Source organism: Heterocephalus glaber, unplaced genomic scaffold (genome assembly GCF_053883595.1).
Source record: "Heterocephalus glaber isolate CG9 unplaced genomic scaffold, H.glaber_assembly_v1.0 deba00001447, whole genome shotgun sequence".
In the NCBI taxonomy this organism is placed as follows: Eukaryota; Metazoa; Chordata; class Mammalia; order Rodentia; family Bathyergidae; genus Heterocephalus; species Heterocephalus glaber.
The window spans coordinates 7,971,763-7,996,932 of record NW_028258299.1 but is presented as its reverse complement, the minus strand read 5'-3'; the positions used below and the strand labels follow the sequence as shown (position 1 = coordinate 7,996,932).

The 25,170-nt window shown below is 51.1% G+C and overlaps 1 protein-coding gene and 1 long non-coding RNA gene across 13 annotated transcripts in view; one reads left to right on the top strand and one right to left on the bottom strand.

Annotated features, from left to right (window-relative positions):
- LOC147827389 (uncharacterized) overlaps positions 1-24,730 on the top strand; it is a 30,439-nt gene extending 5,709 nt beyond the window's left edge. Inside the window, exons 2-4 of the long non-coding RNA XR_015452487.1 lie at positions 2,210-7,030; positions 7,494-16,927; positions 18,483-24,730. This is a non-coding gene — a long non-coding RNA (uncharacterized LOC147827389). The remainder of the gene's footprint in view (positions 1-2,209; positions 7,031-7,493; positions 16,928-18,482) is intronic.
- Vps13d (vacuolar protein sorting 13 homolog D) overlaps positions 2,180-25,170 on the bottom strand; it is a 255,741-nt gene continuing 232,750 nt past the window's right edge. For 9 of the 12 annotated variants that reach the window (XM_004863532.4, XM_013065081.3, XM_013065082.3 and 6 more), the window contains 3 exons: positions 14,427-14,558; positions 6,189-6,429; positions 2,180-4,908 (listed from right to left, as the gene is read on the bottom strand). In XM_004863532.4, coding sequence (XP_004863589.2) covers positions 4,777-4,908; positions 6,189-6,429; positions 14,427-14,558 — 505 coding nt within the window. In that variant the 3' untranslated portion in view covers positions 2,180-4,776. Of the gene's footprint in view, positions 4,909-6,188; positions 6,430-11,743; positions 12,088-12,182; positions 12,366-14,426; positions 14,559-25,170 lie in introns of those variants that run through there. The other 3 variants (XM_004863538.3, XM_013065084.3, XM_004863537.4) reach the window with 3 other exon arrangements.

The following is a 25,170-nucleotide window of genomic DNA, read 5'->3' as shown; positions in this document are numbered from 1 at the left end:
AGGACACTATGAAGAGAATAAATTAAGAGTGATTCCGCTGAAGGCAACACTGGGAAGAGAAAGTTCCAAAATGATATGTTTAGTGTGATTCCATTTTTTAAAAAAGCAATGTTGGGGACTATGAATTTGTGCATCTATCTATAAGTCTGTATGTAATTACACAAGCATGGTGAGGATTTGGGCAGTAAGTGAGGTTAGTTTTGAGGTGGAGTGGAGGGAGAAGAGGGGTGAAATTGGGGAGAGGGAGCAAAAGGGAAAATACTGTAATAATTGTCTTCATACAATACACTGTAGATGTAAAAGTGTATTTTTCCCTTCCATTTGTACAAATATTTAAAAATTAATTTAAAACAGTGCAAGGCCTGGGGTACAGCTCAGTGATAGAGCACTTGCCTAGCACATGTGAAGACATGTGTTCGATTCCCAGGGAAGTGCGCGCATGCACGTGCGCACACACACACCCCACATCCACAATTTTTGTTGTTGTTGGTACTGGGGATTGAACTCGGGTCCACGCGCTTGCACAGCAGGTGTCAAAACCACTGAGCTAAATCCCCGGCCCTCATCCACAATTTTTTTAAAAAGCTTCAATAGGATTGTTCAGCAGCAAGTTCCTTCTTCTTACTTTGTCTTCATGACGGCCAGTATTAGCCAGAGAGACCCAGCTAGATCAGCAGTTACCTTCGGGACCTTTGCAGATTGTTAGTGAAGCCCACATTTCCTGAACAAATGCTCTTAGGAGTTCATCGAAACTTAACAATGAATGTGCTTGGACTCCTGCTTCAGAAAGCACTTCTGGAGGCTTTTTTGGTTTTCTTGAGACAGGGTCTCGCTATGCACCTCAAGCTGGCCTCGAACTCACTGTGATCCTCCTGCCTCAGCCTCCCAAGTGCTGGGATTACAGGCGTGGCCCACCACGCCCTACTTTGAAGCTTTTAAATACCTGTGCGTGGGTCCTGGGAGCAGCGAAAACTGAGCTTTCTCTGCAGTGCCAGAAGCCACGCAGTTGGTGTGCTGGTGTGCAAAGCCTGGAAAAGCTGCTGTCTGTTGTGGACCAGAATATGGGGACAGTGTGCTGAACTTGCATGGGAAATGGAAGAGCTCCGTGCACTCATTTTCTGTGCCCGGGAGGCCTGGACGGTCCATCTTCAAACACTGCCCACTGCATCCATGAACCCCAAATAGCTTTGCCGCGCTCTGCTGCGGGCGCCCACCACACCCCACAGTCTCTGCCGCTCAGGAGAGCGGGCCTTGGGGGGCCGCACCCCGTCCCAGCTCTGCGCTCTCCAATGCCTGTGCAGCACTGTGTTTTGACCTCCTCTGGGCTGAGGGCAGCAGTGGGTGGGGTGGCGGGGCGGCAGGGAGCATTTGTTGGTTAAATCCAGTTCTCTGCCTGTTTCACACTGAACCCAGACAGCTCCACGCAGCGGGAGGAAACAAAACCAGGCTGCCCGGCTCGGTCTCTGGTGGGCCCTCAATGCTGCCGGGCAGACCACTGTGCTTCCTGGCCCATCCCATTACCCTGTGTGAGCACTGGCCGCCTTCTCTCTCCAAGCCACCGCTACCTCCTACTCTGTGCTCATCCCTGCTACGAGAGGCCATCCAGTGCCCACCCTTCTTCCTGGCCAGCTTGTCTGCCTCCTCCCTTCTGTGACCACCCTCCCCTCTTCTCCTTAGATATGGGGTCACCACCATGCCAGCCCCCTTCCCTTTTTGGGTACCAGGCACTTCTCTCCTTCCACTCGTGGCCAGGTTCCTCCAGTTACCAATATGCAGTGTCTCCGGTGTCTCTCCACCCTTCTCTCGAATCTCCTCCAACTTTCGCTCACCCTCACACTCCACCAAAATGCTCTCAGCAAGGTTTGTCCCCAGCTCCTCTATGAATCGGGAACCCCTCTGCCTGGCTCCACAACAGCAGCAGCAGCAGCAGCCCACATCCACCTGGCAGTGCTGTCCTGCCTCCTCTTCATCTTGCCAGTCTGGGAGCTGCAGCTGGCACTGCCTGGTGGCGGACGGAGCTGAGCACCACAGAGGTGTGGGGTTGGCACTGGGATGCACTTCCCTCGACAGAGGGCAGGGGCCACCTTTGATGTGAACCATGTACTGGGTTTGGTATGGTCGCTGGTGATGGTTCTGGAACTGAAGGGACACCAAGAAGCCAGAAGAAAACAGACTCCGGGAAATCAACAACATGTTTTATTTTCCACAGGAAGAAAAGTGACGACTCTGACACAAGAGCCAGGTTACAGAGTCTAGACACACTGGTGACAGCAGCCGCATCACACGGTGAGGAACCACAGCTTTATTCTCAGCAGTCCACCATGCAGCTGCCAGGGTTTTGGAGGCACAGATGACGCGTGAAAACAAAGGGCCCTGGGGCGAGCACAGGGCGCCCGGGGCCAGGGCGGGATCGAGGTCGCCTGTCTGCTTCTACCGCATAGGGCCAGGCCTGGCTGACCTTGACACTGGTCAAGGAGCGGGATGGCTTCTGAAGTCCCCTTCCCCACTACTCCTGACGCACTCCACTAGTTTTCCCTTCTGCAAAAAGGAACTGTGTGTTTGAGGAAGCAGGAAAATGGATAGAAATCATCCTGACGAAGTCTTGGACACCACCGGCTAAATCACAATTTAAGAAGAAATGGGCATTCAAGGAGCCAGGCCAGGGGCTGCTCTGTCCAGAGCTTTGATGCTGTCCCGGCGAACCAGGGAGCCATCGCAGAAGCTCCCGAAACTGTCCCCTGCCTGGTGCTGGGGCTGCAGGGCAGGGAAGAGTTCTGGAAGCAGCAGCCCCAGGGCCATTTGGCCTTTTTAACCCCCAGCCTTCTGAGGCGCAGATGTCAGGGGGTGGCGGTGCCCTCCTAGGGATGGGCAACTATTGACAGTGCTGGTTAAATCTCCCTGGATCTTCCTGAAGCACCAGGCCAGGGCGGGCACAGAGCCTTCCTGCAGGTGGGGATGGCACCACCAGGTGCTGCTGGGCCCCAGGCCGGCTCCTTTAGAACAGGAGCCCCTTCCCTCAGGAAGGACATGTCAGGTGACCCCAGCCTAGCAAACGACAGAAGGCTTGCTGATGCCAGCGTGCTGAGAGTCTCACATGTGAGAGACTGATCTCGGGCAGTGCGTTACTGGTGACAAAAACCACGCGCCAGACTTGTGGGCTGTGCGGATGAGCTACAACTTGGCCCCTGAGGTGCAGGTCTCACACAGGAGCGCTGAGACCATCGTGACACCCACTCGGCAAGCCGCACACTCACCACCCCGTCCCACTGGGTCCTTCACGGGCCCACTGCAAGAGCCCGGTGAAAGCCACCCGAACCCTGGAGCTCACGGCGACCATCCCTGGGAACCTGGTGGAGCTTGGGCATCCACACAGGAGCATCCTCCCTTCCTCTCTGCACGTGCACACACATGCACGCAAGCACGCACGCACACACGCACAAGTGCATGCACACCTGGGGGTGTGGAGAGTCCCTGAAGGGAGGGGAGAGGTGGACAGAGGAGCTTCATTTGCATCTTGGCGGAATCTGTGTCCTGAGTTACAGACACCAAAGCCTTCCACACATCCACGGATCCACTGGGCCACCTCAGAGCTTAGCTATGTGTGACGAGATTGCAGAAAGTCATCAGTTTTACTAAAATAAAACCCCTAGAGTCGCAGGGCGCGTCACTCACCCTGCACTGAGGCTTTACCCTGCCCTAGCTGTTGTGCCTTACAGAAACACCAACAAGACCAGGAAGGAGCAGGCACCACTCACACCTGAGGTTAAACCCAGGGCAGACACACACTGGCCAAGCCTGGCTCCGTGAGGAGCCACAGTGCAGCTGTTTAATACTCATATTTCACCCGTTTCCTGCACTCTCCTCCCTCCTCATGCCACTGTCACCACCCGTGTCCCTGGGACTGAGCAGCTGTGGTGCCAGGACGCGGCTTCATTAAGAACACATCTCAGGAGCTTCTGCCCTGATGCTGGGACAGGACGGGGGCGGCATTCTCATCAGGGCCTCCGGACCTGTCCCAACAAAGGGCTTGGTGACTCTTCTCTTGTGTCCAAAGTGCATACCAGTGCTTCACATGTCTCTTGACAGCAGCAGGAGAAAAATGTGCAAGACTGACGTGTGTCTGTGCACGTGCGTGTGTGGTACGGGACAGTCTCGCCTCTGAGTTGGGTGAGGCTGGTCGGGCAAGGCCTCGTTGCCTCTGCACACGCTGGCTCAAGACTCCCCCAGGTGACTGACAACTGCCAAGCTCGCTCTTGAACTCAGATCTCATGCCAGCCTGCTTACTGCATCTGCAAGACCCGGCTGGGACACTTCAACTTTCAAGAGTGCCTCTCTACAGAGTCCCCTGAATGAGACGTGTAGAGTTAGTGCAATCAAAGGCCCAAGACAATTTACATTACTCTACAGGAAACAAACCTGCACACACATCACAGCCCTGCTCAGAAGTGCCTATGTATTTACAGACACACAGTTGTACATATGTACATGTTAACAAAATACAGGGCAATCTAAAAATTAGGTTCATCTCAGTACATTTTCTTTTTATGTTATTCAACTGATGTCTTCTAAAAATTATTTCCCCATAATCTAAAGTAACTCCCTGTCCCACAATTACACAGTTTCCATTTGTATTCTTCCCATAAGGATGTCCTCTCCCTGGCTCCAATACCACCACCAAACCTCCTTCCCGTTTTCCTCTAACTTGAGCTGAGGGCAAGGGCACCTGTGCTCCCGAGGCGGGGTCTGCAGCCAGGAGTCCCCTGCAGCTGGGACTTCTCAGGAGTCCAGCTCCAAATGCTCCTGATTTTCGCTGAGTCTTAGCCTAAGTTGCTGCTCATAGTAGAGGCTCTTGGCGTAGTTTATTTCTTGTGATAACTTGATAGCCAGGACCTCAGACTTCACGTGGACCTAAAGAGGAGAAAGGGATGAGCGCCTGCCCAGGGGTGGGCAGCCGAATGCAGCCAGCGGCTCGGGCAGGGCACATCCTGCCTGGCTGCAGATCAGGACACCGGGACACTTTTAAGGCAAACAAATTCGCAGGGTTAGCTCTAATCTGAATTTTTAGTGTATTTCTCCCATCACGGACACCGAGGACCCTGACTGAGGCTGGCTGTACTCCCAGGAGGATCTGCCGAGGTGGGACTATGCCAAGAACAACAGGTGAACCTCCACGTTCCAGCCTGCAGGCCGCCGGAGAAGAACAGCGAGCAAGCCAAAGCCCGGGCTCTGGTACCAAGAGTGCTCCGCTGCTCACCTGCCCCCAAACGGAGACACAGCTGGAGAGGCCACTCGTGGAGGCATGTGTGAAACAACACCACTTAGGGGTGGGGGCTCCTCAGCCAAGCAGCCCCAACTTAGGCCAATTGAGCCAAAAGAAAGCCCAGTGCATTCCCGAGCAAGTGAGGCCAGGATGCCTGAGGAGAGGTGGAGAGGCTGGCAGTGACTCTCTCCTGCAGAAAGAGGAGAGAAGCAGGCCCCTGTGAGTGATGCATTCTTCCCAAGTCCTGCACACCAGGGCTGACGGCAGGGTGTCACGGCAGGCCACCAGTGGACCAAGGCTGGGGCTGTCAGCACAGCTCAGCACAGCACAGCATGGGGCTCTGCAGCCAGGCACCAGCTCCTTGCAGAGTCGGCCGTGTGGCCGGGCCGAGGGCAGCACCCCGGTGAGTCGGCCCTGGAAGGACTCAGCGACACTGCTGCTGTCCACAGGAGCACCATGTAAAGTCCCGTCTCCCTAACACCATCTCCCACCCCCCCGGAGGCAAACAGAGTTTTATTTATTTTATTTATTCTGCTGAGCGTGCTAGGTACTGCTTCTTTGCTCAGAACAAAAAGATGCCATTTCCACGGTTCCCACAGAAACAACGGTGTGGGCTCTCACTGCCTCAGACTCAGGGCACCCAAGAGTCACGTCAGGAACACAAAACCCCGGGGACCTTGCCGGTTGCCCCTCGTGTCTAACGAGAGTAAGCATCGCTACCCACTTGTGTTGGTGGGAAACTGAGGTGCAAACATTGAAGGACGTGCCCGGGGACGCCATGGAGCAGGTGGGCAGCAGCCAGCGTGGCCGGACCCTCCCAGCAGAGTCCCTGTGGGCAAGTGGGGGCAAGGCAAGGCTGCGGGACTACAACCTCTGGGCCCTGGGCCCTGGGCTCGCCCACCCGGTGCCGGGGCTGGCGGGGGCTCACCATCGGCTTCTGGCGCGACGGGCCCGGGATGGACACGCCACTGCTGGGGTTTGCGGCTTTCTTGGTCACCTGCACATACACCTTCCCATGGTCTTTGGAGACGAGGCAGTGGTAGAGGTCGTCATACTTGACCTCGAGGAAAACGGCCTCCCGGTCCACGTAGTCTCCACTCTTGAGGAAGTACACGGCCTTGGAGGAGATGAGCACGCAGTAGCTGTCGATGTTCTCCGCCGCGATGAAGCTGCACGGGGAGAGAGGAGGGTAGACAGCGACCATTAGGGAAGAAGGCCTGAGCCCCAGCTGGGGAGGCGGCCTCAGTTTCCTCACTTGAGTTTCCTCAGGCGAACCGTAGCTGGGGATGGTGACCAACAGTTCCAACAAGAGAAATGGCTTCACCTCAAGCGGTGTCAGTGGGGGGCATTGGGGGCGAGCTTAAGGCTTCGTGAAAACTTAACAATGCTTTGCTGGACAGAGGGAAAACACGATGCTTTCAGTTTTTAATTTTTTTTGGTACCGGGGATCGAACTTGGGTCCTTGCGCTTGCGGAGCAGGTGACAAAACCACTGAGCTAAATCCCCGGCCCCAACCCAACGCTTTTAGATGTTAAACTGAAGGACAGCTGAGAACGCTCAGGAGGCAACATGAAGAGGCTGGAAGACATGGGGAAAAGTGCAATGAACCTGGTGCACCCACCCATGTGACATGGGAGGTGGCAGGACATCGGAGCACATGCACACCTGCACGCACAGCGCGAGTGACATGTGCCCGGCCCAGAGGCTCAGCACCTCCCGGGATCCGGGATCCGGGATGGGAGACCACAGCACGCTTGGGAAGGCTGAGTGGTTAGAAAGTGTTTTCTTGGGCAAACTCATAACCTTCATCTCAAAACTTAGTTATTTCTTTAACAAGCTTTAAGGTCACTCAGCAAAAAGCTAGTTCAAAAAAAAAAATGGGGGGGGGAGGAGGGGAGGGGCAGGGGAGGGGAGGGGAGAGCCCTGGGAAGTGCAGCATCAGCTCTGGCGGCACTGCCTTTCACAGTGGGGCTGGGTGGCAAGGGACGGAGAGAGGAGATGACGGGGGAACACTAAGAGCTGACAACCCGCTTCCAAACTCTTCTTGCTCAGAGCAAGGCTCCCCCGGTACCGTCCTGGAACTTGGGTCCTGGCTGTGGTCCTGGGTGTGCAGGTTCAAACCCTCCCGATGGAGCCAGAAGCCTGGGCAAGGGCAGGAGGAGGCCTGCAGGCTTGGGGCCGGGCAGCCCGCGCTGGGCTCCTGTTCACCCTCGCTTTCTCACTCCCCACCCAGGTCTGACGACCCTCAAGGCTTCCCCGATTCTCGTGCCTCTCGCGAGTCCTTTGTGCCCTTGACCTCCAGAGTGCTGCCAAACACAGGCTGTTCTTTCCACGTTTCCTGGGGCGGCGCAGCATCTCGACTCTCAGAATAAGCTGCAAGCCCAGCCTCCCCGAGCGCCACCCCATGAGGGCTCAGTAATAGCCACCTCGTCCCAGTTGTCATCTTAATTACAGCCGCCATGACAAAGACTGGGGTTTGTCGTTCTAACTGTTTGGCAATGCCAAGAATGTAGACTGGTAAAGTCTCAGCCCTGAAATTAGAAGCGCCGGCAACTTTCACGCTCGGGCTGCTCATTAGCACAGCCTTTCTCACGTCCCGGCCCGATGACGTCAGGGGCAGCACCGTCAGCATCCCCAAACGAGCATCAGCCGAACTAGGCTGCACAGAATCTGAAATAGCTGGTCCAGGGAAGAAAGGAGGACACAGCGAGACAGGAGGGCCAGGAAGGGATGAAAGCACACTGCTGCAGAGAGGAATATTGTGGGGTGGGGCCAGCTGGAGCTTGGAAAAAGCCAGCTGAGAGCTGAAAATGGTGTCTGCGCCCGAGCACAGGTGGAAAAAGAGAGTGCTGTCCCAGCTGCCTGGCCAGCGCAGCACAGGGCCTCTGTGCCTGGCCCTGGAGCCCCGCACTGGCCATTTACACCAGGCAGGTGCCCTCAAGGCTGGGCAGAGGGCTGATGCTTCTGCAGGCTTTCAAACAGACTCCCTTCCATGGCGCAGCCCCCAGCAGACCGGGCAACTTCCGGAGGATCAGCTCTGAGCCGGGAGGCTTTGCAAAAAGGCAGAAGACACAGTGGCCGTGCAGGCAGGAAGCCCCCCACGCTGGGGACTCCGGCCAGGTTGCTGGCTTCCTTGGTGGCTCGGTCTCTTCATCTCTGGTAGAGAAGAGGCCATCTGCCAGCTTCCCTCACAAGGTGAAGGCCAGAAGGGTGCATGGCTGGACAGAAAAGCAAGTGAGAGAGCAGCTCTGCAACTCTGCCCAGATCTCTGCTCTCGAAGGCTGGGGACCCCGTTCATACCCTGGAGCTGCTAGTGATAGCCACATATTTTAAATGCTTACATGAAATATTCTAAAGTCATTAAAGCAAAAGCAGATCAGAGCCACAGGCGTGGCGCAGAGAAGAAAGGGAGCTGGGCAGTGACCCTGAGGCTGGGCAGCCAACAGCTGTCTCTCCATTCTCCTCCCGATGCTTTCCCTGCACCCCACGACCAACAGCCAAGGCTTCGGGCCACATCAGCACCGCTGTTATCATTAATTCTGGTGTTTTTACAAAATCTGGAAACCACATCAAAGATGCAGTCAAACAGCTCCAGACCAGCCCTTCATCTGATGGAAACCGATCCCAAAACTGTCACTCGGAGCGAGAGGCCACAGTTCAGGGGGACAGAGGACAAGCAAAGGCAGAGCCTTGACAGCTTGTGCCCGTCAGACATGCTCCTCCTTGTCCCTCTTCCCTCAGAGCCACGGGCCCCTCCTTGGCCGGGACCTGCAGGCTAATTCTCCACAGGCTTCGAGAGCTTCGCTCCTCGTGAAAATGGGTGCCAGGGGCCACTGGACTGGGGCTGCCCACTCTGCAGCCCCAGTAAGCCGAGCTTCACACAAGGACTGCCGCTGGCCAGAAGGCCTCGTGAGTGACACAGGGGGGAGCCAGCATGGCCCAGGTGGCTCCTGAGGACACTCCTGCTGTCCCTGGATGTCCGACCTCGGTGGGGAGAGGCAGGGCAGGAGGAGGAGGATGCGGCATACCAGAAACACAGAGCACCTGGGTGAGCTTTGCCCCAAATGTGAGGGCCAGCAAGGCCACTGACTCTGCGGACACATTTCAGGATGCCGTGGATTCCATAACTGAGTCTGTTCTTTAAAAATGGGATTTTGGAACAATTTTTAAGCCTGAGTTACAAGCTCCTTTAGGGAGAGAGACAAAGGACACTGGCTTAGCGTCAGTACCAGACAGCTTCTTCCGAGAGGGCGAAGGCTGTGGCACAGCTCACGCCCCTCTCCTGGTAATGGGCACCAACTGTGAAGACCCAACATGGCCCGGCTCCTGAGCTCAGGTGGGTCAGCCGCAAAGCCATGCGGCTGCCATGGGCTCTCATGGGAGACCCCAAGGTCTCCAAAGGGGGAACCTGGCATGATTCAGTGCCACAGAAGGAGAATCCACTATTGCTGGCTTAAAACTGAGAGCCACAGGGTTGTTCTCGAGGACCTGTGGTACACTGTGAGTTCGTCATCTCACCTGGCTGGCTGCTGTTCTCTCCAGGGCACAGGGCAAAATCACCATTGGATGAAAATCACCACTGGTGCCCTGCCAACTGTGCCCCAGGGAGGCCCCCATTTGTATGCCCTTCACCAGCAGGTCAGAGGAGGCATGTCACTCTAAGAGGCTGTGTGGAAGCAGGCTCAGGCCCGGCTTCTCTCCAGGGAGCAAGCTATCTGCCAAGCAACTGTTCCAACCACCCCATTTGGTTCCTTTCTTTTTCTTTTATTTATTTTTGCTTTATTAGCTCTACTTATACATCTTATTCTACTCCCTTTGGAGTCATTTCAAAGTCAGAAAAGCCTGACTCAGTCTCAGTCCAGGAGTGCACCCCAGTGGGCTTCTTCAGCCCCAGGGGCCCTCTGGCCTGCGAGTGCATCTAGAACCTCGAGTCTGGGCCTGTGCCAGGTCACTGAGTGCCAGGCTCTCTATAGGACATCTCCACAGCGTGTCCCCCAGTCCCCGCACACTTAGCACAGGCACAGTTAAGCTATTCTTCCTTTTTCACCTCCACCTCCAGCACTGCCACCAAGCAAACAGGCAAGAACCAGGGCTGCTCTCAGCTCCTCTTCCTCAGTCAGACTCCAAAGCCGGTCAGTCTATGGATCGATTTGACTGATGCCCCCTCCTACCCATCGGGCACCGTGTTTGGGCCTCTCCAGCAGGTCTCTTTCTCAGCTGTCCTCCAGGCCACATTTTCAGCACGCAGTTTTGAGTGGAAGAGTCTTCTTCAAATCTCACACTGCCTCCAGGATGACCACCGAGGCCAGGCTCTTAGCAGCTGGGAAGGGACATTCTGCAAATTCTCCGGGCACGCCACAAGCTCTGCTGGCCTCGCCTCAAACTGACCACCTCTCCTCACGGTGCACAACACAGGGCAAAGAACAGCAAGCCCGTGGTACAGGTACTGGGTCATAACACATGGTCCGCTTACCCTGCTCACCTGTGGACCACTGACTGCAGGACAAAGGTTCTGACTTGGCCTGGCACACGGTGGGACTTGATACACAATGTTTCAAAATGACAGTGAAGTGCCACTGAGAGGGCCAGTGGAGTTTGCTGGCACACACGCGACTCTGGATGATGGATGAACTGAACTCAGCAGTAAAGTCAGAAAATTTGCGAAGGGCCTCTGATTTAACTTCTTAGGGATTTAGAAGCCAGCTTTTATAAGAGCAGCTGGGTAGTGTGCCAAACATGAGCCTTAACTCAGTGGCACGATGAAGAATAAAGCTCCTAAGTGTCAACGGTGCTTGATAAGACTGCTTCCTGGTTTGGAAAATGGAGCTGGGAGCTTCAGGTGTAGCTCAGTGATAGAGTGCCTGCCTGGCACGTGCAAGCCCCGGGCTCCATCCCCAGAACCCCCACCAAAGGAATACAGAAGCTGACTCACTGGGTCCTATTCCTCCAAAGGACTCGTCTTCAGATTTTGTCTCTTGTATGTTACTGTAAGATCTATTAGATCTTAGAATGAATATCATGGCCTATGCTCAGAAAGAATTCTGATTCTGTGTAATTTCTCAAGAACAGGAGATACACAGTCCCGCCTACAGTGTGTTCAAAGAGGGTGAGAAAGGAGACTTCTCCTCTTCACTCTGTTCCTCTGTGTACTCTTGACCTGGTTACCCATGCAAATTACTTTATTAAAGAGAGAAAGACCTTATCTGGCTGGTGAGCTTAAAGGCTGTTTTCTCTTTATTCTCCTCTGTCTTTAAAAAATCTCATGCATGTCACTTTCCACATAGCTGATGATAGAACCCAAGCATCACATTCAGAAAGCAGCAGAGAGAGCAGCTTGGGCCACAGGTTGCCCATCAGCACCGCCTGGAAAAAGGAAGGTGCTGCCCTCATCCTCACATCCGGGTATGTACCCTGGTCTGTGATGAAACAGCAGAGACAAAGTGTTAACGAAAATGAGGTTTCTGGCTATAAGTCAGGTGCTAGTTAGGAAGAAAGAAATGTAATCATACAGGTCAAAATTTTGTTTAACATCATTTTAACCCAGGACGCTGGGTTAAAATAGAGAACAATGGGAAACAATGGTACAACACACCAGAGAAACACTGGATTAATATGAATCTAAACCTTTTTTAGCTGGCCAGGTCTTAAATCATAGGTCAGTTGCTATCTTTTTAATACTAATTAACTAGATGAAATGAACAAACTAATTGCAACTTGATCAGGGAGAACAAAGTTGAAGTCGTTGTGGCACTGGGGATGTTGTGGGGTGTTCACTCCATCAGGAAGTAATTATACAATATTTTCCAGAAGTGAAACAGTGAGTGTAACTGGAAAAAAATGTGGAAACATTTAGTCAGAACAGTAGAACACGGTATTAAAGACCCTTTTAAGGGGTTAACTCTGAAGGGAAATATGCAAATAATTAGGTTTTAAAACATGTTTTTAATTATAAATCTAGGATAAAAGTCAGAGGTATAATTCAGCGCCTGGGTGTTTTCTTGCAAAGTGATGACTGCAGTGCTCACATCGCTGTGAAGAGCAGGCTGACAGCTGGGGACGCTTCCGAGACACAAGGCCTGCGTTCCCGGCTGCGTCTTCCAGCCTGCTGAGGAAGACCACGGTCACGCACCTCTCTCAACATTCACGGCACATTTAACCCACAGCCTGGTTCAACACATGGTTTTCATCTTTAAAGTCAAAATTCATTCATGCCACTATCTGTTCCTAGTTTATATGAATTTGAAGAGTTTCATGAAATCTATTTCACTGATTTCATTTTGACCCGATTTCAGCTCTCCCTGGGAGCAACCCCACATCGGTGGTACTCTTCCAATTCGCCCTTGTGATTTTGGCACATGTCATTCTACTGAAAATGAATATTGCAAGGAACAGAGAAGGTCTTCGTTGGACAGAAGTCAGCTGGGTAGGAAAGTTTTAAAAGTACAATATACAATAATTTATAACCTCAGTTAACCTTTTGATTTAAAAAAAATCCGAAAGTAGTTGAAAAGTGGACATGTATTAATACAGATGCTAAACTGCAGCTATCCAGCTAAGTTTACTGCAGCCCTGGCCCATTCTGCTGAGGACTGGCCGGTGAGCGGAACAGTCAAAGATCCCAGCCCACACGGGGAGGCCACTCAAGTGGACTCTGTGCCAGGCCCAGTGAAGCCTAAGGAATGACTCTCTGGGCCTCCAACCCAGAGGCCTGCAGTTCTTATCAGCAAAGTGATATGCAGGGCAGAGGGGCATCAAAGCCACACCCCAAGGAAGGCAGGAACATGACGTCCCCCCCCAGAGTGAAACTGCATGGGACTCTGGGCAGCAGAGGGACAGCCAGGATTGAGGCTAGAGAGTGAGACAGTGGAAGCTCTTCCTGCCACATGCGGAGTTGGGGCTGAACTGCACTCTACCTCCAGTTTGTATGCAGAAGTCCAAACCCCAAGGGACTACCTGGAGTAAGGGAATAACGAAGGGCAGATGAAGTCACAAGGCTGGGGCCCCGATCTGACAGGATCAGTGTCCTTATTAAAGACAGCAAAAGCCCCCCCCGCCCCCCGGGTCATGTGAGGACACAGAGAGAAGCAGGCCATCTGCAAGCCATAAAGAAGACCCTCACTGGGACAGCACCGGCTCGCACCTTGGTGCTGGACTTCTCAGCCTCCAGAGCTGTGAGGACACAAATTTCCCACTCAGACTGAGTGTGCTGAGAAAAGGAGATACACCTATGTTATCAAGACGTCTTCCAATAATGTTCCGGGGGCTTGAGGCATACAGGACACATCGAGGATGATGCCGCTGGATACAGCAAGCAATAAATGACTTCTGGATTTGATTTTTTATATCTTCTTTCAAATACTTATACCAAAAAAGCAGACAAGGGCTCCCTAACACAGTCTCCACCCATGACCCTGAAGATGAGCCTGGGAGCAAACCACACCTGACATTCCAGCACTGAGAAAATACCCACAGTGCTCAGAACCCTCGATGGCTTGCTTCACCTCAGAGGAGACAAACGGCATGACAGAAATTAAACTAGCATCTTCCTACTCACCAGACCAAACGCCTTTCTCTAAGCTGGTGGTTTTCATACCTAGTCAAGTTATAGTGCATTTTACAGTCTATGGTCTCTGCAGAATATCCTAAAGTGATGACGTATTTAATTCGACCACATCAACCCAAAATAACTAACTGGAAATATGACAAGATCCTAGATGTAAGGCTCCATATTTAAAGATTTACAAGACAATCCTAAGAAAATAGTATTTTTAAAACATTTGACTATTTTTTGTTTTGATTGCTAGCATTCTGTAACACAATGGGCCATAAAAGTTTCAGAAACTTTTACAGGGAAGGAAAAAAGCTAAACTTAAGAACATTTTATCTGTTATCTTCTTCCTTTGAGCTACTTAGAAAAGGCATAATTTTCGAGAAACAAAACAGTTAAGGTCTGGCTGTAGAACAGTTTGAGAACCACTCTTTCCAGTAAAGCTGTTTACAAGTAGTCACATGCATACCTGGAATAACACTTGGGACAAGGAGCCCTCAACAGTTCTGAGATCTGAGAATCAGGAGAAAGCTCAGGTCACAGGGAAATCTCCCCACTCTAAGACAGAGGAGGCATCTCAGTGGCCCAGCAGGGCTGTTCCCCACGGCTCCCACTTACAACTCATCTTGGATGTTGTCCGTCAGTTTGAAGAGCTGCTCCTGTCCTTCTGCTTGGCTCTCAGAGTAGCGGGGAAGCAGCCCCTGGGGTCCCGTGCAGCAGCGTGGTTTCCGAACTCTCTGTGCTTGGGTCCTGAGCGTAAATGGACAGGAAGTTAAAGAGGGTACATGTTAAGGTTCAGTGATTTCCTCACCTAGGATGAAAGCACTGCTTAATACAAGATACACTCTACACCAGTGTAAGCACACTATGAGATCGTGGTTACACTCCATTGTAAGTTTTTGTGGATTCAAATGCTGCTTTAGCTGCCTTAGAATCCTTTTGAGCTCTGTTAACCCTAGTTAAGTTCCCTAACCTTCCATTTCTCTTTTCTCTGTGAAATGGGATGATGATACCTACTGCACAGGACTGCTGTGAAGATGAAACAGAATGATCCCATCAGTGGCGGCTCTTGCTACGGTCATCATTATACACGACTGCCACTGGGTCGCACCCATCTTTCTAGGACTATTTTTGGCCACGCCATGTGTGGACTTGCAGCAGGTGAGGAAGAAGGCTGAGGGGCCTTGGGCTTCGGAGATCAAGTGAGGAGAAGGGAGGCTCCATGGGCCAGTCCCAGGCCACAGCCGGGATTCTGCCCAGCTATATGTCACTCCGCTCAGCTGCTGGTTACCCAAAGGAATCTGCTTTGCTCTGGCTTTCAGGGTCGGCTCTTGTTGTCTTTTTCCACAAGCCATAGACAGGGTAATTGATAAATACTTTTTGGTGTTTTCCTAGAAACAGGAGTCCATATTTGTCTTGGAAAGGCTGTGCATATTTCAGATGACTGATAAGAGTGTACTGGGTCTGTCCTCGGCCTTGTACTTGGTGTACTTTTTATTATTTGTTCCTGGAACCCATTGAAGCAAAACATCCCTCTCTAGACATACCTCAAGGAGAGGAGCAGCCTTCCACACTGAATCAGCACTTCAGAATCACATACTAGAAGTCATGTGGAGACTGGCAAGGGGCAAAAAGTGCCCAGGGGGGCCAAACTGGGGTAGTAACATGAGCAGAAGCAGTCGGAACTGGGCACAGGCCATGCAACCAGCCAGCCACAGGCTAGGACCACTGTGAAGCGCCCCATGGCCAGGTCAGCCCGCAGCTCACCAGTCTGTGACAGACCTATACCCAGCTGATGTTCAATGAGGGTCACAAAGCTAGAAACCTAGTGATAATTTTTCCAAAGCTTAGTTACAAGGATGTCCTAAATACTAGTAACTGCTCTTTGGGGTGAAGCATCAATGATTTACACTAAGGGAATGGGGGAAAAAACTGTACAATTTTGTTTACATCGGATTTACATACTTCCACTGTGCCTAGTCTGAATTCCTAGTTTAGCTCCCCGGTACTGATGGAGAGCAGGGAGGGTGATGTAAGAAGCTACTGGTAACCCACTGGCGGGGAGGCCTGACAGCCACCATCCTCAGGGTGCTCATGGACCCCTGCAACTTTCCCAAAGAAACACCCACTGCCATTCCAAACACTGCCCGGCCAGGCTGAGAAAGCATCCTTTCTCTAGGCTGCTCCATGTTCTGTCACCTGTAAGGCTCTCAGAAGAGGTCTGGTGGCTATTGTGGCAGAAGCTCAAAGGCCCCCGTGAGAGGAATGAGGTAGGGCCACTTCCTCACCCGACTCCTCTCAGCACATCTCCCTAATCCATCAGGACCCCTACAGGCTCACCCTCAATACATGCACGATATTCCATTATTCCTCCCTCTCTGCCAGACCTAACACAGGAAATCTGGGCTTGCACTGCATCATTACAATAGCCCCATAATCACTCTACTTCCAACCTTGTCCACTGCAATGAGAATGGCACTTTCAAAATTTTAGATCAAGTCAGTCACCTGCTCGAAGTGCATCTGTTCAACGTCTCACTTGGATAATAATGTTCCTGCTGCCTGGCTCCCCTTGTCCCTGTCTCACTTGCTGCTATCCTGGGACCCAGCACAGTGACCGGCTGGTGGCAGAGGGGCACAGGGATCAGGTGAATAAATGAGTGAATGAACGCACTTGTGAGTGGAGGACAGTTTAGAGGCATTCATTGAGCTATAAGAAAAGGTGATTCGCAAACTGGAGGAGTTTGGGAATTAGAGCTCTTGAGCTTGGAAAATTAACAATGTTAATGCAAAATGTGAACCAGCTAGAATTCCATCTTCCTAACAGAAAAGGCCGAAGGTGTCTCTGTCCACTGACCTTGGCAAAGGAGGGGCATGAAGATACTGTCACGAAGAAGTGACACCCCTGCGGGCAGGTGTCTTTCTCTACACCAGAACAAATCTTTTCAGTAGTACTCAAATTTGGGGAAAATCATGCTCCCATGTGGGGGAAAACTGACTGAGAGCCGAAATCCCTCTGATGGGGTCCAAGGAGGCCAGAGAGGCCAAGGAAAGATGGCCTGCCTCTGCAGCTGAGCAACTGGAAGTCGAATCTCCTAACAAGGATGGAGGAGCTGAGATGTGAGTCAAGGCTGGTCATTGCGCGTGGTTCTTCCAGACTGAGCAGCCTCCCTCAAGGGTCTCCCTAAATGTTATTGGCACTCCCAATACATTATCCTCTGTCCTGCAAAGTATAAACCCAGGGAAACACCAGAAAACACAAAGCAGAGTAGCCCCCTGTGGGTGTACACTGACCCTCTGCGATGCTCTCCTTATCTGTCTTTGCATAGGCTGCAAACTGCCTTCAATTTCCAAGGTCCTCGCCTTGTGACCTGACAAACACGGAGGGCCGAGGGCTGGGCTGGATATGGTGCTCAATGCAGCTGAGTGGAGGAGCTCGAGGTGGCATGCAGTTGACATTTTTCATGTCAACACAGGAGAAGCGAGAGCTAAACTCAGCCACAGAAGGAAATGTAGTTTTCTGTTTTAGCCTTGTATGTACAGCCCAAGCCAGTTCTTCACTCAATGTGGCCCAGGCAAGCCAGGGACATCCAACCCATGGGCTCGGGTGGGACTGGGCTTCAGGTTTCTAACAGCGTCTTAAGTTTGGCCGTGCTCTGTGACTCAGTAACTTAGTAGGTCCACTTTTAAATGACTGACTGTTCTAATGTCACTTTCATGCATGTCCCAGTTAGCCTCTGAGCACTTGGAGGAAAAGATGTGATTCCTCTATTTTTAAACTAGGCTTTAGGACTGAAGTCATTACTATTCTCATCTCAGGGTCCACTACCACCGCTCGCCTTTATTTATTTGAAGTAATAGAGTGCACTTCTGAGAAACCACTATCCCCAGCACACCAGCTCCCTCACCAACCACAGCCAGCTTGGTCTGTGTGGTTTTCTGCACCCAGACCCCCGTTACTCCTCTGCCCAAGATAGGCTTTGTGGCTACTGTTCTGTGCCTTTCTGCCTCATGTAGTCTTGTCACAGTGCAAAGTATGCTTTGGCACATTCTTGGTACAGACTTTGGTTTTTACTTAAGGATGTTGCCGTCATACTGCTAAGATTCAGCCACTTGGGTACATGGCTATGATTCATTTGCTGGGCCTGCTGTATTAGTAATCCACTGTGTGAACATGCCATGATTTGTCCCCCTTCCCGATGACGCCACGTGAGTTATTTCCAGGTTTTGGTAACATGAACGATGCTGCTGTGAACATTCCCATGCATGTCTACTGGCGAGCCCTGGGTATGTATCTAGCAGGCAGATGCTCAGTTCAGGGTATAAAAGTTCCCCTAACGATATATTCAAACTATTGTTAAAGTGGCCAAACCATTTTTACCTTCCTACTGACAATGCATTTAAAAAGTCCTACTCATCCACACCCTTTCCAACACCTGGTACTATGTAGGATGGCATCACCTAATACATTGCCAGTGGCCACATGTGGCTACTCAGCAACTGAAATGTGCCCAGTGTAACGACAGCAGTTCATTTTAAACTTAACTTATATTTAAGCTACATCTTTTGTGACACTGGTCTATATTTTTTTGTTTTGGTTCTTAAAACTTTGCTGCTTGAATGGTATCACATGGCATCTTACTGTTTTCCTGTTTCATCTCCTTTCAACCTAAAGGACAATGCTGTCCAATAAAAACAGCAGAGCAGCTGTGAATCCCGCTGTTGGCACTGGAGCATACGGATCGACACCTGAACCACCCTGGCTCCCCACTCTGCCCTGGTCCCTGGCCTCCTTGGTGGCCCTGCTTCATAGGCCACCTTCTCTGTCAGGATGTGCTACCCCTTGGGCAGGGTCCTGGTCCTACAGTCCCAGGGATAATGGATCGTTAAACAAGAGGTGGCGAAACCCACTCACTCACCTCTCACTAGTTGACAGCATCTCTTACTAACCTACACTCAACATAAAAGAGAGTTTAAACAAGAGTCTGCTCGGTGCGCATGCAGCAACTCCACCGCCACAAGCCTTTGTTTAGCCAAAGGTCTGTGGTGTATTTAATTGCTGCCAGCTGGGTGCTGTCGGCCATTTTAAGCCCTCAGCTGCTGCGGTTTATAAATTTCACAGCGTATAGAGAGAAGCAGTCTTTCCAGTCAACCAGCTAATCCAAAATGTCAGCACCAAATGGACTTGAGCTTTGAACTCCATGAAAACGTCAGGGAGGTGGCGATACGGCATGGAGGACACGTCCCCTGGGGAAGGGGCTGCTGATACAGTGGCTGATACACTGCAGATACCCAGCCAGGGAGACGTCCTGCACAATCACCTACATCTGGCCAGGGCTATCTACGGACACCGGAGGACCCCAACCAAGGATCAGAGCAATGAAAACAATCCGTGTCACTTCCTTCAAGCCACAATCAATCCAAACAAGGTGACACAGGGAGATATAACCAATCCCACTTGGTTGATCTTGCCTTTCAGCCTGGGGGTCAACAGTTGGTTGGCCATGATTTGTTCTTAGCTTAGATGATGAGTAATGGTGTCGTGGTTCTATTAGTTGAAGACAGATGCTGTGCACACAGCCACACTGCCTTGTACAACTTAAGCTGAGATGTTAGTTGGCCTCGAAGTCTATCATGGCCAATGTCAACGAACTGGTGACATCCACAAACAAATCAGTAAATGAGGAGGAGGAAGTTTGTGTCAAAATTGTGGCTCCCTGGCATAGCAGGATGTTTACTCAACTGATGACTACCATTTTCCTTAGGGGCTGCGTACATGGCCTCGACCAAGAGATAGATTGTGCTTGAGTTGCTTTGTATTTGTGTCCAAGACTTTTATTTTAATTAAGCATCGTACCGATATATGCTGTACTCTACTGCAACAGAAGTAATTAGACTGAGAATAAAAAGTCATCCTAGACCGTCACCATCTCTTCACTGATAGAGCTGCAAGATACTGAAAGTCTCAGTTAAACAGCTGTTGTTTCTCTAAAAGGAACCGAACAGTCCATATAAACTGTTCTCTGCATCGCAGGGTGTGACTTGGTTAAGACGCCCTTGATGTCCACTGCAGTAGGGTCTGGGAATCCAAGAGCCCATCACAGAGTGAGGTGCATCCACCTCCTCTCTGCTATGTGCACGCTCTTCCAGACTGTGGAAAAGCATTTCTTCTCCACAGACTTCACTGCTTTGGGTGCAAACTGTGCCCAAAGAAGACTAACAAAGGGTGAAAACTTCTCAAGTTTGGCTCAGTTTCCACAAGAAATCCCTCCGCACAGTCCTAAGACAGGTAGAAATCCACCTTGCAGAAGCTACTCGCAGACAGTATGCAATTCATACATTTAAGGATAACTACTGAGCTCAGATTGGTTACATCAGGAGCCAAGAAAAGTGTACCAAGTATCTGCTAGGATTTGGATTTTGGACACATGAAAAAAATAGGCTGGGCAGAAAGAAAGTCTATGTCAGTAGAGACTGGCTGTTAAATGAATGTACTGGCTGAGAATCCAAACTAAGGCAGACAGAAAAAACAAGCCTGCTCAGAGTCCTGAGAACGGCTGTGCCTGCCTCGGTGGCCCCAGCTTGGTGGATGGTCCTTTCCTGAGCTGCCATGTGCACAGGCAGTGCTGGGCCTTGTGGAGAACAGGGATGAGTCGCCTCCAGGCAGCTTCTGGAGCTCAGGGGGATGAAGAGAAGCAGGGGTGTGCAGATAGGCAGTGTGACACGACGGCTGAGTGGGTCCCCCGAGGCCAGGCTGACAAGGTCTCCACCACTCCCAAACAGTGTTTCCTCATGTATAAAGGGGGTTATTAAGAGGCGCAAATAAGTCAACAAGTGTCTAGTGCTAGGACAGTGCCTGGACCCTAACAGGCCCAAGATGCACTATTATCATGGGCCCGTCTGTAAGGGGGCGCCCAGGGAGGATGGGAGGGACCCAGGCGAGCTGAGGGGCTGCAGCCCGAGGAACCCCCAGTGTGCTCACTTCGCTTTCCTACAGCGGGCCCATGGCGTCTAACTGAGGGACTTTCCTTTTCCATTTGCTTTCCTGTTAACATTCCACTGACCTCTCCCCAGAGTCCTGAAGTCACAAGTAGACAACAATAAACCGCCCCCCCCACCACCACACTGTTGCCTTTGAGAACAGGGGAGAGACGCTGATGCAAGAAATTATTAGCAATTACGCATATTGTTCAGTTTTCAGTGACTTGACATCCAGCAGCAGCAGGAATGACATTTCCTGGGCTGGGCCCACTCCCTTCAGTGGGATTCACACCTGACTTGTTTATGGGGGTCAAGGTTTCCCGTAATCTCACACATGTTTGGGGGACCCCCTGACATTGGAAGTGCGACAGCTGGTAGGACTAATGCCAACAGATATGCCTATTGGGACTTAAGACCAAATACTCCAGACGCTTTTCTTAGTCAACTGCCTCACGGGTAACTACCTGTTAATCGCTTGGGTGAGGAGGGCAAGGCAGGCTCTCTGTACACCAAATTCCAGGAGAGTGGATAATAGCACAGGGACAGTACTGCCTACAGCCTTGAGTCTCCTAAAACGACACCACATTTGCATGCATTCTGGGGCTGCCTTGCTTTCAAAAATGCTAGAAAACTTACAGAGTGATTTGCAACATGTGTATAAGAATGAGGTAGTTTACAAACATGAGTTTTATCTGCATCCTAACTATAACACTGGGAATCAGAGAGCGTTTACAGCAACCTCTCATGACACGGTCACATTCCTCACCTGTCTGCTAATACTAATTCCAAATATAAATTTCACATGGGCAAAATTTAAATTTCTGATAAATCTGGCTTGTGGCCATTAGGTACAAATGCTAGTAATACACTCACTAAACTTAATACACCAAATTAATTTCTGGCAAATGATTACATAATGTCTTTCCTTACATCTTTTCCCCCCAGTACTGGGGATCAAACTCATGACCTTGCACTTGCCAGGCAAGAGCGGTACCACGGAGCTACATCCCCGGCCCTTTCCTTACATTTTTATATGGTCTACCTTCTCCCAAAAGTTGATCTCTTTTAAGAGAAGAGATGAAATTTAGGAGAAAGATGGGGTTTGGTAAAAAGACAAACAGAATGAAATCCCAGTACAGTCATTTATTTGCTGAGGGACCTTGAAGGGGTTACTAGGTTATTCACAGCCTCAGTTTCCTTTTCAGTCAATGAGAGATGTAATAATACTTGGCTGATAATGTTGAGATAAAGTGTGGGAAACACATACCACACACAATAGGATTCATTAAAGTTACCTATTTCCCTCCTTCCTACTATTACTCAAATTATTAGGCGTGAAATCCATTTAAAATATCCAAATCCAAAGGGGTAGTCTGACTGAGCACCATGGAAGACACAATTACTGAACATGTCCCAATGATTCCTAAGGATGCCTAGGAGGCCGAGGCAGGAGGATCACTTGAACCCAGTAGTCCAAGACCAGCGTGGACAACATAGTGAGATCCCATCTCAAAAAAATAATGACTCTTAAGGAGGATGTCAAACACGACATACGCAGCATTTTCTAGGGAGCCAGTGCTCAATGTCTACTCATTTGTCCTACCCCATGCAGATCTTACCTCCTTAAAGAACTTTTTTTTAAGAGCCACAGCTAATACCTAGCAACTTAACAAATTACATCAAATATCAAATTCTTAGAATTGGAAATAAAGAAGTTTTAGAATATTGCCATCAAATAGTGATTTTGGTAGGGAACACTCTCGCTGCTGTCGGCAGGGAGACCTTCTAATACACAGCGTGTTGCCCAAGGCTCCTCCCCAGGGCCCCGTCATGGTCCCAGCCAAGCAGATGTGGGGCCCCTACAGGACAGAGGGGCCTTGCTTTGCGGTCTGCTTGTTCAAGACCACCTGTTCACCCGGACTGGAGGTTTCACAGGTCCTTTCATCACACAGGCGAGGTGGAAAAGGAGAAAGGAGAAAGGCAGAGGGAGAAGAGGCTTCAAGGCAAGAGAACTGAAGTTAAAGCTGGCAGGGGATGAATGCTCACGCCCAGGTGCCACACTCCCAAGTTCAACGGAGCTGGCTCAGGCCTCACATCTAGACTGGGGGCCAGAGGGAGAAACTGAGGCCCTGGGAGGGCTGTAGAGCAGCCAGTGACCTCCGCCAGGTGGGATGCGGGCCGTGCTCTGAACCAAGCTGCACAAAGAAAGTGCAAAGAGTGGCGTGGACGCTGTCGCTGCACCCTGGCCCTGGCCCAGACACAGACACATAGGTGACAAATGAATAGACCGATGGCCCTGAAACTAGTAGAGCTGGCGTGGGAGCAGGCGAGCAGGGAAGGGGAGTCTATAGCGAACTCTCTGCAGCTGGAGCCAGGGGTAGGCGGGGAGTTGGTAACAGCCCAGGAACCCCTGCAGCAGAGGAATGCTGACCATCCCATTTCGGGGACACAGGAACTTACTGACCTGGCCACGTTCTCCCACAGGGCAAGGCACAGCCACCTTGGGAGAGCGCGCAGTGTGCACTTTCCAGGAAGGAAAAGAACAGTGGGGCTCAGAACCCTGGCAGCCACTCAGGTGCAGGGGCCTCTGGGAGTCAGATGCTGTCTTGACACTCAGCACGTGAACAGCACAGAACCTTCTGACCCAGAGGTCAATGCTCTGCACTCCCTCAACCCCAGGTGGAGGTCTCTTCAGAGGATAATTACTTCATGGCTTTCACTACTTCAGGACCAGCTTTTAGGTATTTTTGACCTAGGGACATAAAAGAGTCAACCTATCACCTCCATGCTCCATCTTCCTCTGACCAGTGGGTGCTTTTTAATTGTCCTTAAGTTTAACCTTGGCTGAGCTTTCTCAGAAAGCTAGAGGTCAAGATGTCCTCCAGCCAAATGTGCCCCTCTGGAAACTAAAGATGGTACCCTCCCTTTGAACTTGTGTCCACCTGGCTCTGGCCTGTCATTCTACTGTCCTGGGGACTCTTGCCACAGGGCTGGGGCCCAAAGCCCCAGCAGAAATGAGCAAGGAGAACATCCATGAACCCAAATGAGGACTCAATGGTGTCCCGTCTGTCTGGACAGGAAGGAAGCAGATCACGTGGCAGCAGCTCAGTGATGCCTGTCACTGCCTTACCTACAAGGGGCACATTTCTGCTGTGCTGTTCCACCTGGCGACAAAAGATTATTCTTTATTTGGTGACCGAACACTCAAGCTTCCTTTTAACTAAGTGCCGCCAGTGTTAACATGAACTGGACTGATTGTCATAGTCCATCAACCCTTGGTAAACTGGTTTGTTTGGTCTGGATGGCAAACAACATTCCACACTACTGGATTTTTTCTCCCAGATCCCCTGCGGCCCCATCACCCCCAAAGCCTTTTTAAAAGTTACAGTCTGTTCTGCTGTCTCGAGTTACATTCTGTAAATAATAAGCAACACTGATGAAATGCAAAAGGCTGAAAATCTGTAAAGCACATAGATCTGCAGCATGTCCCACATCTGTGTCACATTACACATGTACTCAACAATTTGCTGATTCCTGTCTAATCAGTACACCGGGGTGATGCGGGCCAGAAGGCCTCTTGTGCTGATGCCGTAGCAGGGCTGAGAGCCACCAGATGCAGGGGAGGAGAAGCTAGAGCTGGCACCAGGAGGGCAGGGGGATGCCCAGCCCACCCTGCAGGTGATGCTTGGCTGCCTGGCCTGCCTGTTTGGGTTTGTGTGCCTCGCAAACAGAGGGTCACCACTGTGGTCAGGTCATGAGCAACTGGAGCTCGAAATCCTCTCTGCCGTCCTCTGGGGCTGAAGCTGCACTAGTAGTGGTTAAGCTAAATAACAGGTTTTTGTGACAAAATGTCTCATTTGAAAACTTGGCTCCTCATACATTGAAATAACTACAAAATAAAAATAGAGCTGAAGGAAACCAATTAAAGTCCACTTGGTAAAACGCTTAGAGGCTGCTGGAGATAACACTTGTTATGCCAGGTAAAACCTGATGCGTCTTTATTTACCCCAAGCATTTTCTACCCACACGTGCACATGCACACGCACTCACACTCCCATTTAAGAAAAGCTGGCATGTTCTAAACCTGTGGCATCATGTGGCTCCCGAGTGATTATAAGGCTCCATGTTGGTAAAAACCAGATGCAGACTCAGCAGAGGCACACAGGAGTCAGCAGGACTCTGCAAATGTTCAGAGCATCGCCACCTCCCCCAGCTCTTGCATCAGGCCTTTCCCATCAGCCTTGAGTGAGAGGACACCAGGCCAGGACTGGTGGCCACCGAGTTCGTAGCAGGGCTCTGTAGGGCTGGCTGTGTACTGGGCACCGAATTCTCATGCAGCTCTTTTTAGGAAGTTCTACTAGTATTTTATGAGAAAACTGCCC